General features: G+C 36.2%; 1 protein-coding gene across 1 annotated transcript; it reads left to right on the plus strand.

Moving 5' to 3' along the window:
- Positions 1-7,003: 7,003 nt before the first annotated feature.
- Positions 7,004-16,572, plus strand: LOC145787570 (uncharacterized). Its single transcript, XM_082599337.1, has 3 exons — positions 7,004-7,094; positions 7,951-8,238; positions 15,099-16,572. Exons 1-3 carry the CDS (start codon positions 7,018-7,020, stop codon positions 15,283-15,285), a joined length of 552 nt encoding a protein of 183 aa, XP_082455463.1. The 5' UTR covers positions 7,004-7,017; the 3' UTR covers positions 15,286-16,572.
- Positions 16,573-17,274: the final 702 nt, after the last annotated feature.

The raw sequence follows: 17,274 nt of genomic DNA on the forward strand, positions 1-17,274 counted from the left end.
CCCTTTTTTGTAATATTGCCCCCCCCCCAATCAAAAATCGTTCCGGCGCCCCTGCGTATACGTAGCCTACATCTCTGTCAAAATGGAAAAGATATATGAGTACGTGTTTTACGTTTAGCTCTGTTGATGCTTTCAAAAAAAAAAAAAATTTGAAGAAGCTGGTCATCGATTACGACAGCCGCCTGTTGCATTGATTGATTGTGAGTTTCTTTGTTCTGAAACTGAGAAAGCTCTGAAAGAGCTTAACCTTTGGTACTTTCTCATACTTCTAAAGACTTTAACTACTGATGCAGGCCAAGTTACCAAAATGAACAGAGTGTAGTTTCCGCTTGCTGTTGTCTATAAATTATTTTATCCACAAGTTGTCTCTGAATGGAGAGCAGTCTTTAAAATCTATTGTTCAAACGTACACTCTGAGAAATGAACCAGAGCTACCTGACCTTGCCGTTTTCTTCTACCACAAAGTTGAGTATTTAACCAGTTTAGCTATCCGATTGAACTAACATTACATCTATTCAATATTATAGAGCTGATATTGGCAACGACCCAAACGCAAAACTGCCTAAATGTCTAAAAAATACGGCCAAGAATAATTGGAAAATGAAACTTTAAGAAACCTGCCTCGTAGTATCCGCCCATAAAGCTGAAGGACGATAGAGGATAATTGATTGAATCTTTATTCTCGGACTGGGAAAGCTTCTTGCGGAGCTTGTTCCTGGCAGTTTCGCATACTTGTACACAGTAGCCTACAGGCTTTGAATCACTGACGCAGGCCCGGCCACCGATATTGGCAGAGTGAAGTTTCCGATTGTTGAAGTCTTGTTGCCGGGGAATTATTCCATCCATTAGATGACGCTGAATGGAGAACAGTCTCGTGCGTTGCTTAAGCGCACACCCCAAGTCAAACCAGCGCCGCTTGATCTTGAAGCTTTTTCGTTCCAGAAGTCACGCGCTAAAAAAATGAGCTATCGGGGCAAACATACAGTATAAGGTGCCATCAGAGCTTTAAGTAAGCAATTGTTGTCCTCGCAATATTGTTGGTATAGTTGTTTTTTCAAACGTATGCATAGGTTAATGATGCTTCCTTAATTCCAAAACAGCAAACAGATGAATACAAAAGTAGAAAGATTAACTGCTGCACTGAACGGAACTCCGTGAACTCAGTCGAGAAAACACACTATTTGGCAGAGTAATAGGCCTATCCGGTGATGAAACTTGGATACATCATCTTCTTCTTCTTCTTCTTGCTTATGAGAAAGATACATCATCATAAACCAGAATTCAAAACGCAATTAACGCATTGATATTTTAGATTCCAGACTTCAGTTGAAAAATGACTATACTGTCCTTTAGAATACCCAAGAACTTTAGCCTACATTGATTTTCTGCAAACAGGAGAACCAAAACTCTGACATATAGGCTACAAATTTCTTTAAAAAACTTAGAGCAAGTGGTCAATGTGTAAGATTCAATTTAGAGATAGGCTAAAGTTAGTTTTTTTTTTTGGCCGAAAAATATCCAACTACACATTAACAAAAAACAACCACTTTGTCAGCAATAATCTTTAAAAAGACGCCAAAACTTTCTCTAAACTGATCTGCAAACTATTTCACTAATGTAACGGGGAGGGGACAAAATTTTAGTAGAAAGGCTATTTCTCTCCTGTTTCCCTCAAAAGACCCTATCAAGAAGTAACTTGCAGTAAACAGGTAGATTATAACCTGTAAATAAATGTTGGCCGTGGTGGTTGATGCTGGTCTGGTTACTAGAGCATAGGTTATTTCTGATTTCTGAATAACATCAACAACCGCTTTAAATTATTCTTAAAAGAAAGTTCAATCATTCTCGGTATTTTGTTATGAACTACTTGCTACGAACGCCCTGAGGTGTATTTACGCAAAGAAGTGTTGGGAGAAGTGTTGCAGTGTATTCCGAAAAATACAATGCTGAGTAGTGAGTAATTGGAGCATTGTTTCAAATTCAAAAACACGTTTTCGGGCTAATAAAGGAGGTGTCAGCAGTGGCGGATTCAGAACGTAATTCATGGGTGGGCCTAAGAAATATTCTGGTGGCCTTCACTAATAATGCCACGGCGGGCCAGCATACAAAAACTTAGTGTTACCGGAGCTTCTACAACCTACACAAGGCGGAGTCTCCTAGGTTTCGGGTTAAAAAAGTTGATTATGTCATCATAATCCGAACTGTCAATGAGTCAGATGTCTTTCGTTATATCGTTAGAATACGTTATGAAACTAAACTAAAAATACAACTGAAAACTAAGCACAGCAGTTTACTGAAACTAAGTTTACTGAAACTACAGTAAGTAAACTGCTGTACTGGCATAGGTAGGCGCGTAGGCCTACTGGTATCCAAAATTTATAAATATGCTGACTAGGATGCTAACTAAACGTTCGAAATTCAAAACCACCGAATACAAATTTCGACTGAGCAAAAATGACACCATAGGCTAAGAAAAAACTGTTTTTATGAATGAAAAGAAATGAACGAGCCGTTCGTAAAACAAGTTTGTCTATGATGTGTAGGCTATAACAATGCATGGCAATTACGCTAGTGTAAGAGTAAGACGGACTATAGTCACTATATAGTATAGTCCGTCTTGAGCTAGCGTTATAAAGATGTGACAAGTTCGTGAATGTTTATGGGCTGTTAATATCATGCTGCGAAATAATGCTGCCACAGACAATTCAGTGCCGCTTGGTTGTTCTAGTGTTAAACATTAATGTTTTTTTTTCATGAATCTGATTTTGGGTGGGCCCACTTTCAATCTGGGTGGGCCTGTACCAATCAGGCCCACCCGGTAGATCCGTCCCTGGTTGTCAGAATGCAAAGATACAATGTGCATTGTGCATTATTTACTGTAAACTTGACTTTGCATTTCACAATTTGCTTAGGACTTCGAACTCGAAAATGCTGCACACAACTTTCAAAACAGGAACAAATGCTAATTGTGTCGTGTGACACAGTAGTAAACAACACATTTGTTTGCGTAATTTTAAGTTAATATCTTGAGCAAGATAATATTGACGTAAATTTCATCTCATTTTTTTTTATCAACTTTTTTTTTTACAGATAGCATGAAAAAATGACAAAACAAAATTTGTCGGCTACATCATTGTGTTCGAGATATCAATCTCCGGAGACACCTGTGCGTGAAACCGTGAAAAAATGGAGATCAATCATGCTGCGCATGTCGCATTCTTGTTGTCTATTGTTTTATGTGGTGTTTGCTTTCTTTGATACGGCAACAGTTGCTAAGCTTGTGATGCTATTTTTTGTTCTATCGGGGATTAGTTTTGAAAATTAACATGTCTTCAAAATCGAACAGCGTGCTCCGAAGTTTTGAACTTCCCCACTGTGTACAAAAACTTACTGTAACTTTACCTTCACCTTTTCCTTTGCTCAGAGCTTTTTCTCTATCATTGTAATGGCTAATCCTTTTTCTGTCTGGTCTGATGTCTTTTCAACCAGAGGCGCGGGAAGTAGGGGTGCTCAAGGAGCTGCAGCCCCCCTAGAGCAAATTCAGCCCCCCTGGAATTTTCAATAATTGTTTCAGCCCCCCTAGAAAATTTTGACAATTTAAGGTAGGCCTACATAACAAGCTTTCAGAAATTTTTTCGAACAATAATTGCTACGATGAATCGAGTTCCTGTTAGCCTACGTGTGGTCGCGCTCATCATTTGCAATAAAGAGTCGTCAGTCACAGGGAGCTATACCTCGCAGTAGCGGTACTATAGCCACCCTCCCTACTAACACGGCGGTCCATCGTTTATCGGACATCATTCTGCAATATTTACATTTCATGCGTACTTCTGAACATTACAATAATATATGATATTGCTTTGTCATGTCTGACCGACATGACAGAAGATAGTGCAATGAGATGAAACGCACGTGCAAACATATTCGGCTTGGTAAAACAAGCACGCAGGATTACTGAGATACTATCGTAACTAAACCCTCAGACACTAGATCTTTTCAAAGAAACGCGAAAATTCGTGGAGCTCTGCCTTTGCCTCTCGGTTTCAGCTGCATCATCACAACGTTCTTTTTCTGCTCTAAGACGCCTGAAAACGTGGTTGAGAAACTCAATGACACAAAAAAGACTTATGGTACTCATTTTGCGTTGATGCATGTCCACCAAAACAGTATGGATACTGTCGATGTCAAAGAACTCATGACACGGTTCATAGAGAAAACACCTGAGCGAAAATCAATCTTTGAAAGCGTGTGAGAGCTCATTTCCACAAACTGTTGTTTTCTTATCACTTCCTAATTTGTTTGTTTTCATTCTTCATTTATTACAATTTACAATGTATGCGTTTTTTGGTGCCGTTTTTATCAAGCAAGAGGTGACCGAATGCTCACTACCAGTTTTAAATTTTCTCTCACATTAGGGGGTCTGGGGGGTGAAGCCCCCCAAAAGCTGACAACACTACGGCAGCTTAAGCCCCCCCAAGAGAAAAATAGTTCCCGCGCCACTGTTTTCAACGTTTCTTGACGGTGGCCCTAATGATAGATAAATTTGCACTGTTGGAAAGTAGCCTATTGGTTTTAGGCATTCACTGTATTCAGTTTAACCTGCAGTCATCTTGTTGCGTGTTTTAAATCTGATTCTTGCTGCTTTACTTTATTCATTTTATCAGTAGCCTATGTTGTTGTGTTGTGCCATTGTTGCTGAACAGGTTGTGTTAACCTGTTTTAGCCACCTTGATAAAGTCAGTCGTGCTGACTGACGAAACGTCGGAAATACAAAAAGCTAGTTATCATCTTTAACATCAGGAGGTAACCTAGTAAATAGTCACCAGAAGAACGCAAGTTACTTTAACTCACAAAAGCGTTAAGCGGATTGTGGTGGCTTTCTTTGAAAAAATAGGAGTGGGTTTGAAAATAAATTGTGTGCGGCTGCATGGTGCAAAGGATATCCTACGCAATGGGTCGCTCTGTTAACTCTTCCAGCTCTATCAATGCTGTAGTAAGCACTTCATGATAGAATTGCTTGACAACGCTATACTTTAAATACAAAAGAATGATTTTCTTGAATTCTAGATTTAACAAACATATTGTCCTAAATTTTTAATCTTCTTGTGAGTATCTTTTATCAAAACAGTCGTAATCGTGTAGCTTACTTTAACGTCATATGTTAGATTGTGACGTCTGGCCTTATCTGAACTCCAGAAACCGTAGAGTCGTTTTCGCTTTCGAAGTTGTTAATTACTATAATGTAACGCATGCATACTGATGGCTACTGCGTGAACTTCTCTTGACTATTTTCTGTTTCTTATTTCTTCATCGTAGTGAAAAGAAACGTGACGCAAATAGACTCTCTGACGTAAAACGCTATGACAGTCAAGTTTGTCCTGAACAATTCTCCTATGAACTGACGAGAAGTGCTTTTACGCAATTGATTCCTTGATTCCACGCAACTTGAACCTTTTTTTCTTCGCATGCACTCCAAAGGTATAATTAGGGTTCTTAGTCCGATGTTTTGTCATTCACAACAAAGAAAAGCTATCGCAAATATTATGAAAATTCAGGGATTTTTAGAAGAACTATAGAATATCTACTTCTTCATCCTTGCAAAAACTACAAATCTTCGTTGTTCAAGCTTTGTTGAATTTTTTGCCTTCAACTACGGTATAAAATTTGGTAGCTATAGGCTACAACTTGGTAAAAAACCACAAAACTTTGACCGTCCATAAAATTACATATTTTTCTGGGATTTTACAGTGATGCAAGGATAACTGCAAGATAGGCTATGTTACAGAAGTATAAGTAGGATACTTTTACATACCTCAATTAAAATCTAATTTTATTTACTTTATTTTTGTGCTAAAAATTTATTTTGCAAAGCTAAAATACATATTTTTTTTTTAATTCAAAAAGCGTTTCTATTTATTAAAAAATAGTTTTTATCAATCGAAGTAGGCCACTTTTTTCTTTTGGTTAAATGTCGCGTCTGACTCATCATACACAAAAAATGCTAATAATGCTTGCTTTTATATAGCGCTGTATCCATCTCAGAATACGTTGCTCTTCAGCACGTTACAAAGCAGACAGTGTTGGTGCAGTCGTATAGAGACGCAACTGAGTACATTGTTACCGGAATTCATTCCACTGCCTAGCAAGAATTAGATTCAGTACCATTTTTAAAAAGTTTTTGATATGACCCACGTCCCACAGGGCATCGAACCCAACCAATTCAGAGGTGGACACACTTAGCCACAGAGCTGGTTTCAGGCCGTCAAAACAATAGGCTGTTATAAAGTGAATGATTAGGCTGTTACAATAGATGGTTAGTACAATTAATACGATTAGGTCGTTAATGCAATAGGCTGTTATAAAGTGAATGATAGAATGGGCGTTTGAACAAATATTGACTTCTCAAGCAATGACGAAATCACGTTAGTTTACACCAGAAAAAAGCTGGATCCAGCGAAACCTGATAATAATATTTTTAACATGAAAACTGTAATTTTAAGGCACAAATGGATGCTTAGTTTTTTTAAGCTTAACTTTTAAAGAGCATTTTCCTCGTCAGCCACAATCTTATCTACTGGTAGCGGAAATAATTTTTGGGCAATTTCTGTCGGCTGACGCAAAATGAAAGCACTGTAGAGAAGAACAGTGAAATATAATGAACATCACACTTTCCTTAAGCAACTTAAGACCTACTGTGCTAAAGCCGTTGCGTCAAAGCACCTGTCCTGTACTAGTGGATAAAATAATTCACAGGCAACCACACTATTAACAATCGAAAACTTCACTGTGCCAATCTTAGATTGAAAATCTTATCAAGCATGCAAATTACCTGGATGGGGCTTCCAAAGTGTTCTCAGTTCGAGGTTAAAGATTTCAGTATAGCTTTATTTTGCATACCAACAAGAAACGTACAGTTGGCTACAATTAATGTTTGTGGTATAAAGTAACTACAAGAAAGCTTAAGTTTGTTGTAATCCTACTGTTGTTCTTGTTTTCAGCGTGTTTCACAATTACAAAATGAAGTTTTCAAAAGTATTTGTAATAAAAATGTTAGTTATTCATCTTCTAACATCGTTGGCAAATACGGCCACGAGGTAAGTAAACTAAGAAAATGAAAACAATTTTAGATATGAAAATAAGCGAATGCCTTCTCAATTTTAAATCATTAGTTTAAAACTGTTGTCTCGATTGTATAAGTTCTGCCTGCACCTGGACTTAAAAAAAAGCGTTACAACCCAGCTCTAAATGCCACTTTATCTGTTTGTGAGTATGGGCAACATGTTACAAAACAACTCTACGTTTTTTTTGTGTATTCAGGCCAATGTTGTCTGGTCAAGAATTTTGTTTAAATTGATCTGAAGGCATGGGAGCCACTGTTCGTGTCCACTTCCAGGCATTTAAATGCCTTATCAAAGACACAGCCGGGTGTTTTTGATTGATGTCGAAATGACAGCAATCAAAGGCAGTTGAGTGTCATATCTGGGCTTTCATCACGATAACTTTCCTTTTCGATTTTTCAATAGAGTCTGGAAGATAGGATGTTGCTCATTAAGTAAGAATAGAAAATTTTAATGCCTTTTCGAATGACAAAAACCCAACAAAATTTTAGAAGCCATCGTTGGCCTATGGAGTAAAAAAAATTACCAACTTGGCACTCTAAGGCGCTCAAGCCGGAACTTATGTGTAAAACGTAAGCTGGATGAAAAGATGGTACAACAGTTGCTCAATGCTCAGCTCCTGCTGTTATATCTAACCTAGGCTAACTCTACCTTTCCAAACGTTGTAAAAGACTAAGTCCTCAGTTGTAAAGGCCTATATATACGACAAAAAGAAAAAGAATAACATTATGCAAAAACACCCATACACTGCCTTTCACCACTATGTGCAAGATCTCTCTTATTTGTTGACAAAATAAAACATATCAAAAGTTACATAAGCTTTTTTTTACAGTTGCCAGATCAAAGGAAACTCTTTTGCCCATGAGTTTGATTATGTTAAGTGTAAAATGGATACTGACCCAGTGTATGCTGCAAAAATGGAAATTCGAAATGTCACAACTTTGCATAATACCATTCCACTTTTAAATTATCCCGATCCAGAATGTGAAAAGGGCGCTACTGGATGCTCAGTTCAACCTTGTCCAGTAGATGATCCAACGTTTTATGCGACGAAGAGATTGAAAATAAGTAAAAGAAGCACCTCTCCATGGAAGTGGGTCAGGAATATTCATGAAACTAGGTAAAGTGTTGTTGGTTGAATTGTAATCATTGAGAGATTGCCTGGATTTTTACAGGTTCTCAAATTAGACAGAAGTGTGATGATTTTTAAATAAATTTTATTGTGTCGTCCTTTACAAAAAAAAACAAGAAAAAACAACGTAAATACAAGAATGAAGCAATAACAAAAAAATTTATGCATTTCATACTAATTAAATGTTAACGCGGTTTGGCGCTCTTTAGCTAAAAGCATCATATTTGAGATTTCAAAAAATAGTAGCCTACTGTAGAGATACTGTGGTTAAGTAATGAAAGATGCTAGTGATTTTGTTTTGATGGCGTCTTACGGCGTTACAAAGCACGATTTCAGAACCACTCTTGTCTATTGCAAATGGTGCGTCAGTCCCACTTGTTAACAACTTCATTTATCATGAAAATTGAATAACTTTTGTTAAGATAATGTAGCTTTGTATTTTGTCAAACGTGCAAATCATCCTCTTTTATCTCTTTTAACATTTACGCGAACCTAAAGTGAGAACAATAATTGATGATTCTCAAGACTAAAACAATGAATGCATGGACCACAACATACCATTAAATTAGTGGCGTAGCCAGAAAGAAAATTTGGGGGGGGGGCAAATATTTGATGAATTGAAGAGAACGACAAAGTGTTTGATGACATCGCCACCTGACGTGCAGTGGCGTATCCTGGTGGGTTAAGCAAGGGAAGCAATAAAGGTGGTGGGGGGTTAGAGCGTGCCGAAGGCACGCGTATTTTAGGGGGGTCTGGGGGCATGCTCCTCCGGAAAATTTTTGCAAAATTACACCCAAATAATGGGTTATAGCGCTTTCTGGAAACACTTTCAGGGTAATATTTGTATAAAATTTATTAGCAGATAAACAGCTATTAGCTGTTACACACAAACGGGCAAAAACTGCGGCTAAAATTAGAGAACACAAAAAACTCAGCTACACAAAAACCCAACAGAGTAGCCTAAGCGATTCTGAAATAATTGCTTGCACAGATTATTAGTTAAAAGAAGCGTAAATCGCGTAAACTTTGCGCGATTTACGATTTGCAAAATTTATTGGTGTCTTTCTGTGTCTAAACAAGTCCTGGGGGGTGTTAATAGCCAGATGTCTTGGAAAACGATATAAATTGATACAAATTATATTATATTTTCAACAAAGGGTTCAACTTCAGAATCCAAACTTTGAAAATTTTGGGAGGGCATGGCCCCTTTCGCCCCTTTCCTGGCTACGCCTATTCAATCTGATAAATTAACTCTAGCCTTAAACAGTTCCGTTGTTTCAAAATTAAAGAGTGATGCTTTGATGTCTTGATTTTCACAGGAGCCACCATTATTTTAATGGTGGTTGCCACAATCACGGTAGTTCCAGAAGAGCAAAATGAGACGAAGAAAAAACAATCGAAACTTCTACCGAGCAACTCAATGATTTTATGATCATAATTGTTAATTTGGCAGCGTTACACTATGCTGAAAACAAAAAATCCGGAATAAGTTGTTCAATACTAACGTGGGATAATGGCCAAATTTTCTCTATTTTTAAGACATACATGGGCATTGAGCACACCAAATGGCACATCTATTGTGCAGACACAACTTACGCTTATAAATGACGCATAAACTCTGAAGATGGCATTGGTTATAAGAAACATAAAAATTTAGTTTTCGAAGGAAAACTAGTTTTATTTAACCCTTTGCTTTTCAACGTTTTTTTGGAAGTTAACTGCTCAAGGGGGGGCCGTTTTTGGATCAAATTCAATCAGCTGTTACGTGTTATCCGCTGATGCTATTTCAACAGAAGTTGCACTGGTGTGAAAGCAAATCATTTGTCTATAAGTTTGAAAAGTCATTATTTTAAAATTTTATATGTTAAACTTGATATTTCAATTTTTGCAAAGGTACCCAAAAACGACAATTTTGATTTAACTTGCCGCTACTTAATTACCGTGCTAATCCGATTTCATGCAAACTTCTAAATAACAAAGACCTGGATCGAACGCACGAAGTGTGTGTGCGGTGTGCCGAATCATTGCATTGATTAGAATTTACGACTTGCGAGCAAATCTTATTGTAAGCTACTCACTGATTCTAAAATAGTTACAATCAGAGTATCATTGTTACACGAATTTGAAAAAAAAAAACTGCGTTTGTTGTCTTACATTTTTATCCTAAACTAATGCATTCCGAAACTCATGGCTAGCTTCTAGTTTTATGGAACCAAATTTCTCATAAGTAACACCTTAGCCTGCTTGAATAGCTGTTTACATCTTCGTTTGTGTATTTTAGGTCTACAATTGAGTTTGTAGTATGAATATTTTTAGTAGAGAGAAGACAATTGAACAAGTTGTTGAAATTATCTGAAATCTCTAAGTTCAAATTAGGTGCTTTTGAAATTGTGGATTTGTGTCAAGTCGCATCACAAATATCATGCAGGCCACATCATAAGTCATTTCGCTTACGGGTGTTTATAAACATGACTCATAAATTACATCCACAAAAAATACAGCATTTACATCAACAAAGCTAAGTTCGAAGCTCACTTTTTATTGAAGATTGTGTCAATCAATTTGAAAATACATTTTTAGTCCGCCAGCGTCGAAATAATGCAACAGCGAATTGAGGAACGTGCGTAAACAAAGGAAATGTAAAATAACCCACAGTCAGCAAATCTACATAAATTTAACGTTTACAAATGTTGAATCAATGTAAAAGGACTGGATTGCTGACTGGGTCCTTATTGTTTGAAGCACTAAAAATACGCGTAAAAGCGACAACATCAGCAAGGCAGTGATTATGTTTCTGGCCAAAAAAAAAATAACTTTTGACTTCAAAGATAAAAATGATTATAACGAAGCTTCAAAGTTTGTCGTAAAACATTTTACAGAGATACAATAAACATAATCATTTTGTGCCAGATTGTGAGAAGACTTCCTAGATTCTTTCCAACCATTTGCATGATTGCAAATTATTTTCTATAACTTTATATTGCTAAAAAATGGCTTCTTTGTTGAAACAACGTGGCTACAATTCTATAAAAAATTCTTAGGCCTACTACATTGAAGTAATGAAATTTTTTTTGTGATTTTGCTGATGACGTTTTACAATATCCGAGAAGTAAAAAATAGTAATGATGAATTATTTTACAAAACCGTGGTTTGCAAGTGCTTCACAAAAAATTGTTGGGGAAAAATTTACTATTAGACGTAAAACGTTTGTAAAAGAAAATTGTCGGTTTACGTATTTATAATGTTTATTGCGCTGTTATCGAATTATAAACTGCCTGTATTGTCTACCTTTGTGGTTGCCGGCCAGCTTAGAGCAGCATGCAAACTAAGCGTTTATGGTATTTGCATCGTGTTATGATTCTCGAAAATTTCCCACAAGGTCTTTATTTTTATCGTGATATTTTTGTGCCTTGTCTGTCCTGAACTTGAAGTTATTGTGCAGCACAATCCACATCGGTTTTTAGACTCAGTCTTCATTGAAAATCTTTTGTGTGGTGCATCATTTCAAGTAGTGTCTTCCCCTAAACTGTTACACAAATCGCCCAGAACCATTGTGTTATCTTACAGCAGTTGAGAGCCCGTTATTGTATGTGTGGAATTATTACTGTAGATGTCTGACTAAATTCATGCCAAAGTCGAGCAAATTCTGCTTTCGGGATCCTTGCCGTTATTTACGGTATTTTTTGTTGATGAGTTTAGGCAGCATTTTTCCAAGATAAATGAAGACATCGGTATTGTTCGTCATTTAGATTTAGTTTTCTCAGCATTGTTTATTCATTCTTTGATCCACTAGTTTGTCCCACTTTTGGTATAATCGGATCGTTTATAAATGGCGGGTTTTCACAATAGCCGGCCTCTTATACATTGGCGCAACGTATTCAGATGTTGAATCAATGATGAAGAAAGTTGATTTGTTGTTTGTCTTATGTGACGCCTAACTTTATGCCTCGTCTACAGTACAAAATATTTTGTAATGTACATTGTGTACATTGTACATTTTGTTTGTAGGCCTACATTACAAAATATTTTGTAATGTAGATGAGGCATTATCATCTTTATTTTGCGCTCTTTGGAACAAAACACAGTGCACTGTGAAACAAAAATACAAGACATAACAACAAGTAGGCGACATAAAGCAGTGAAGGGACGCCATCGAGTTAGCTGCTACGTGTAAATGGAGCCTATCTCATAATTTTGAGTGTATCACACAATTACTATTTGCAAAAACGCTATTTCTCCGGCTTCTCCCAAAAGCATTTGCAGTGATACATTTCCTCAATTGCAAGTTTTGTCAATGAGAGCATTTCCATAGAACGTTTATTTCGAAACCAGGTTTTCGTGTCTTTATCCAAGAGAAGATTTCTTATTGTAACGTTTTTTATTCGTCAATGAATATTATCTGCTTGAAACAACTGTTTTGAATAGTTTGTGGCCTCCATAGCCTACTATTTTGATCGTGGATTGCTATTCTTCTTTGTAGAGCTGATAACGCAAAAAACGTTTGCTATTATTGTTTTTAATTAACAGCTTTGCGATCACTGGCTTTTCTTTGTAGCATAAGAAATAACGCGCTTTGTATTATTGAGGTCAAACCAAACAAAAGAAAGCAAGAGGATGCTTCTCTCTGCTCGCGCATATCGATGCACGAAGCAATTATGAGCTTATGGCTTGTCATCGCAATGTAATCCATTTCACGCTTTGCTGGAAGTTAGCTAGAAATAGCAAAAATTCACCAAAATCTTGAATTTACAAGAAAACTACACAACTTTTAGCATCAAATTTAATATCATCAGATCCGCCTGGCAATTTTAGGAAAAGTCAAGAAAAACCAAGTGCATGGCGTTACTGTGCTTCAAATAATTAAAGGAAATATGAGGGGGGGGCCAAATCTGGCCTCCCTTTGAGGAGCAAAGTGTTAAGAGATATTTTTCATAAACAAATTTGATTCAAAAAGTAATGAAATTAAAGGCATACTAAATGAAATTTTCAAACGGGAATTAAGCATTAAAATGCGTAAACTGAACATTCAAGAATACATTTAAAAAAAAATTACCGAAAAAAATTTGTTTTTAATGGCGCTGGCAAGGCCCAAAGTCCAATGTTTCATTTATTTTCATTTTTTTTCAAAATGACCAAAACGTGCAAACACAGCTCGAGAATACGTCACAAAAGACAGCAATAACAAAAGCCACGTTACAACATCTGATGTTTTAACATCAGATCTGAGGTTTTGAGCAAACTGTTTGATGTTTTGACGTTGAAATTTGATGTTTTGATGTACATACATACATCGCCTACAGTTAAATCGCCGGCAGGAACAACTGTTGCGTGATCAGCTGATTGCTCGTCTTTTGTTACGCAGACTGTGCAGTCGCACGCTTCGCTGCTCAGGCCCATTCTGGTTTTGAAAGCTCTGACAAAAGCACGCGCGCAATGATGGCCAGACCGCAATGGGGCAAAATTTTATTGAAAATTGTTTTATGGTAGCAAGTTAAACACAAAGAACGTGGAAAATCGCCAAGTCAGGTTTTTCCTTTAGTACTAGACTTACCATAATTTCTTGGGCATAATCCGGGACAAACTCAAAACTATGAATGAAATAACTGGACGAAAGGCCGAAGGCCTGAGCTTGGCAAATTTTTATTTCATATTTATACTTATAAGCTTTATTATTGCATAATAAAGTATTCTACTTAGATTGAATAAACAATTTTATTACTTTATTTAAAGGAAAATACATGTTAATGTAAGCAACACTAAGTCACAAATCAGAGATTTATAAGAAAAAAAGAAAGAACAAACACTGAGAACAAAGAAATAACACTAACTCACAAATCAAACATTTATAGGGGGATGCATTCAGAAACCACTGGCTTTATCGTTTCATTGAAGTCAATAGAATAATACAATTTTGGTAAAGAGATCACTTTCTTCAACCACAGACATATACAACCAAGCAACCACACGGCATTTAACATAATCCATTAAAATTAAACATAAACTATAAGCTACAAACGTTTTCGGCCATACACACGTTGGCCGTTATCAAGTAATAAAAATAACTGCTTATCATATCTACAGTGAAAATGAATAACTGAAATGTGCATTTCGTTTTTCAATTCAGTGTTTAGATCAGTTATTCATTTTCATTGTAGATATGATAAGCAGTTATGTTTGTTACTTGATGAGGGCTAACGTGTGTATGGCCGAAAACGTTTGTAGCTTATAGTTTATGTTTAATTTTAATGGATTATGTTAAATGCCGTGTGGTTGCTTGGTTGTATATGTCAATAGAATAATAACGCAATAAACGTCACTCATTATTCCCTAACTAAAGGATTTCTCAAGCTATGCGCGATATTTTACTCAACCTAATAAGCTAAAAAAATTAAGATATTAAAATAAGCCTCGAGTTAAAGCAAAGTTATGCCTTTTGGGACGGAATTATTTCATAATTTTGCATCAGGTTGGAGTTAATTTTGAAAATTTCACTAAAGTAAAATTCCGGGACATTTTTCTAACCGGGACGGGACACCGGGACAGACGTTTAAACCGGGACTGTCCCGGCCAAACCGGGACGTATGGTAGGTCTATTTAGTACCTCTTTAAGACAAATACTTTTGTGTCGGAAGGAAAATTTCATTTGAATTCGAAACGAAACGAAACTACTTTTAATTCAAAGCAAACATAAAAAGGAATTTTCTGTCGTTTTGCAGTTTAGCACAAACGTCTCTGCATTTTTTTGAGAAATGATGTGTTCATTTCACTAGACGCAAAAGCTTATCACATATCACAAATTATTACCTTCACGTATTCACTAATCATATGATTATGACATGCTTTTTCAGGAAACCAAGAGTCATTCTGGAAACCCAATGCCTGTGTTCCAGTTGTACCAATCCTAACACCGCTAAGTACTTGGATGCATCCAAACTAACCACACACAATATAAAAGGATACTATTTCTTAACGAAAAAACATGATAGTGTCTGGTATACCCCTATATTCATGGGTTGTCAATGCAGATTTAGATAATCTTGTATTTTTTTAGTCGTATGGACGTGATGTAATATTTGTGAGTAATGGTTCATTCATGTGAAATCGATATTTTAACTTTACGTTCTTTCACGATTTCTAGTTTAGAATTTCTTTTTGAAATCTTTAATTATTATGTTAATTATGTATATTATATAAAACTGAGCAACTGCAAGGGATTTAACGTATTTTTATTTTGTTCAAGTAAAAACATATACGGACATACCATAAATAAAATAATGTATATTTTCTTTTGTAAACAAACATAAAAAATATGCCAAAAGCATTGACGTAACTCAGTCTCATCTGTCTGTGGAACAAAAAAGTGAACTCTCTGCCAAAGCTTTATATGCATATAGTAGGTTATATTTTGCTGCAGGCTATAAATTTTAAGTTAGAGTGATCGACATTTTGTATCTTCAGTTTAGTGCTAATATAAGCTGCAGATAATAATATTAGTCGTTAGTTATAGAAACATTTGCTGATGTACAGTACGAATCCAGATTATGCTATTACTATTGTGTTTTTGTCATTCGATTTGCTTAAAGTTTGGATAAACTTCTGATGGTTTTGCAGCAAACATAAATCTCCAATTATTTGAACAACTTGGCTATTTTTTCAATCAGAGCTTAAATTGTTGAGAAGGAGCGATCTTCCTGGCGTCAGCAAAAGCAGCGGTTGAAAACTATGTGGCATGAATTAGTGGTGCGATACTGATGAGCCCACCCTCATGGGCGAAACACATGTCCATCGCTGTCAATTCTTGCTACACTCGACTGCCGAGAAACACAGAGCTTAAATGCCGCGAAAAAATATTGGAATTGTTGATGATATAATTCCATTTCAATTTATCAGTTTGAGCTGGCGATATATGTCGCGTATGTTCTAGCATTAAAGAAAAAAAAAATTTTGAAAAGTCTTCAATTAAAGTAATTTAATTTTACTACATTCAACAATTCAAACATTTGCTTTTCCTATTTTACTGCAGAACCATGCTACAGTAGGCCAACGGCTTATCTCGTTAAAACGAACGTTTTTTGCTTGTAGGCTGTAAAAACTTTCAAAAGCTGTTTATATTTGTCTTTATTTCATCTTATTCGTGTTTCATCATTTATTTCATTCCTTTTATTTCGCTGTCGTTTCTCCATCTAGGCCTATTCACAATTATTCTAAGAATAACTGTACAATTATAATTGTGTAAATGTAATTGCATTTAGACTAACGTAAACATTGTAATTGCCTTTTGTTCAATTTTACAGATAAAAAATATACAAATGCAACGGATTATTACGCACTACAAAATAGTCCATTGCTTACTGTAGAAGCAAAGGTCGTTTTAAAATTAGTCAGGAAAGTAGATGACAGTATGTAATCATTACAGTATGATTACAGTAGATTACAGTATGATATTTGCTTGAAGTTTTTGCCTTTGCAGTAAGAAAGACTGCTTGGAAGTTTATTCATGAAAAATTTTCAAAATTGTGAAAGCTTTAAAACAGAGATTTAGAACCATTTATTGCGATTGACTTCTCAAAGTGTCAGTGTGGTCTGTTCTCTAGTATGGTTGTGAAACATGGACCTTCAACACAGAAACTAGGCGTAACATTGAAGCAGCTGAAATGTGGTTTTACAGAAGAGTGCTCAGGATTTCATATACTGATCACGTCACAAATGCAGAAGTTTTAAACCAGGTACATCAAGATAAGGAACTATTGAACAACATAACTCAAAGACAACTCAAATTTCTCGGTCACATTATCAGAAAAAAAGATTTCGAAAATCTCTGTTTTGGCGGCCGTCTTCTCGGGAAACGTGCTCGTGGCAGACAACGAACAACATTTATATCCAATTTCAATACATCAATCAGCCAACCAAGAACACTTTGGGACACTGCGCGACAAAGGGAACACTGGAAAAATTTACGAACTGAGCACCTAGTTCATCAAAGGCCGCATCAGCTATGATACTGTTGTTGTGTTGTTGTCTGTC

This window comes from Aplidium turbinatum, chromosome 18 (assembly GCF_918807975.1).
Source record: "Aplidium turbinatum chromosome 18, kaAplTurb1.1, whole genome shotgun sequence".
NCBI classification, from domain to species: Eukaryota; Metazoa; Chordata; class Ascidiacea; order Aplousobranchia; family Polyclinidae; genus Aplidium; species Aplidium turbinatum.

What these genes read in the sequence shown, in the direction of transcription:
- LOC145787570 (XM_082599337.1), top strand. Translation starts at nt 7,018, where the DNA reads ATGAAGTTTTCAAAAGTATTTGTAATAAAAATGTTAGTTATTCATCTT. An exon ending in TTGGCAAATACGGCCACGAG is followed by an intron (nt 7,095 to 7,950) that starts GTAAGTAAACTA and finishes TTTTTTTTACAG; the next exon opens with TTGCCAGATCAAAGGAAACT. An exon ending in AGGAATATTCATGAAACTAG is followed by an intron (nt 8,239 to 15,098) that starts GTAAAGTGTTGT and finishes ATGCTTTTTCAG; the next exon opens with GAAACCAAGAGTCATTCTGG.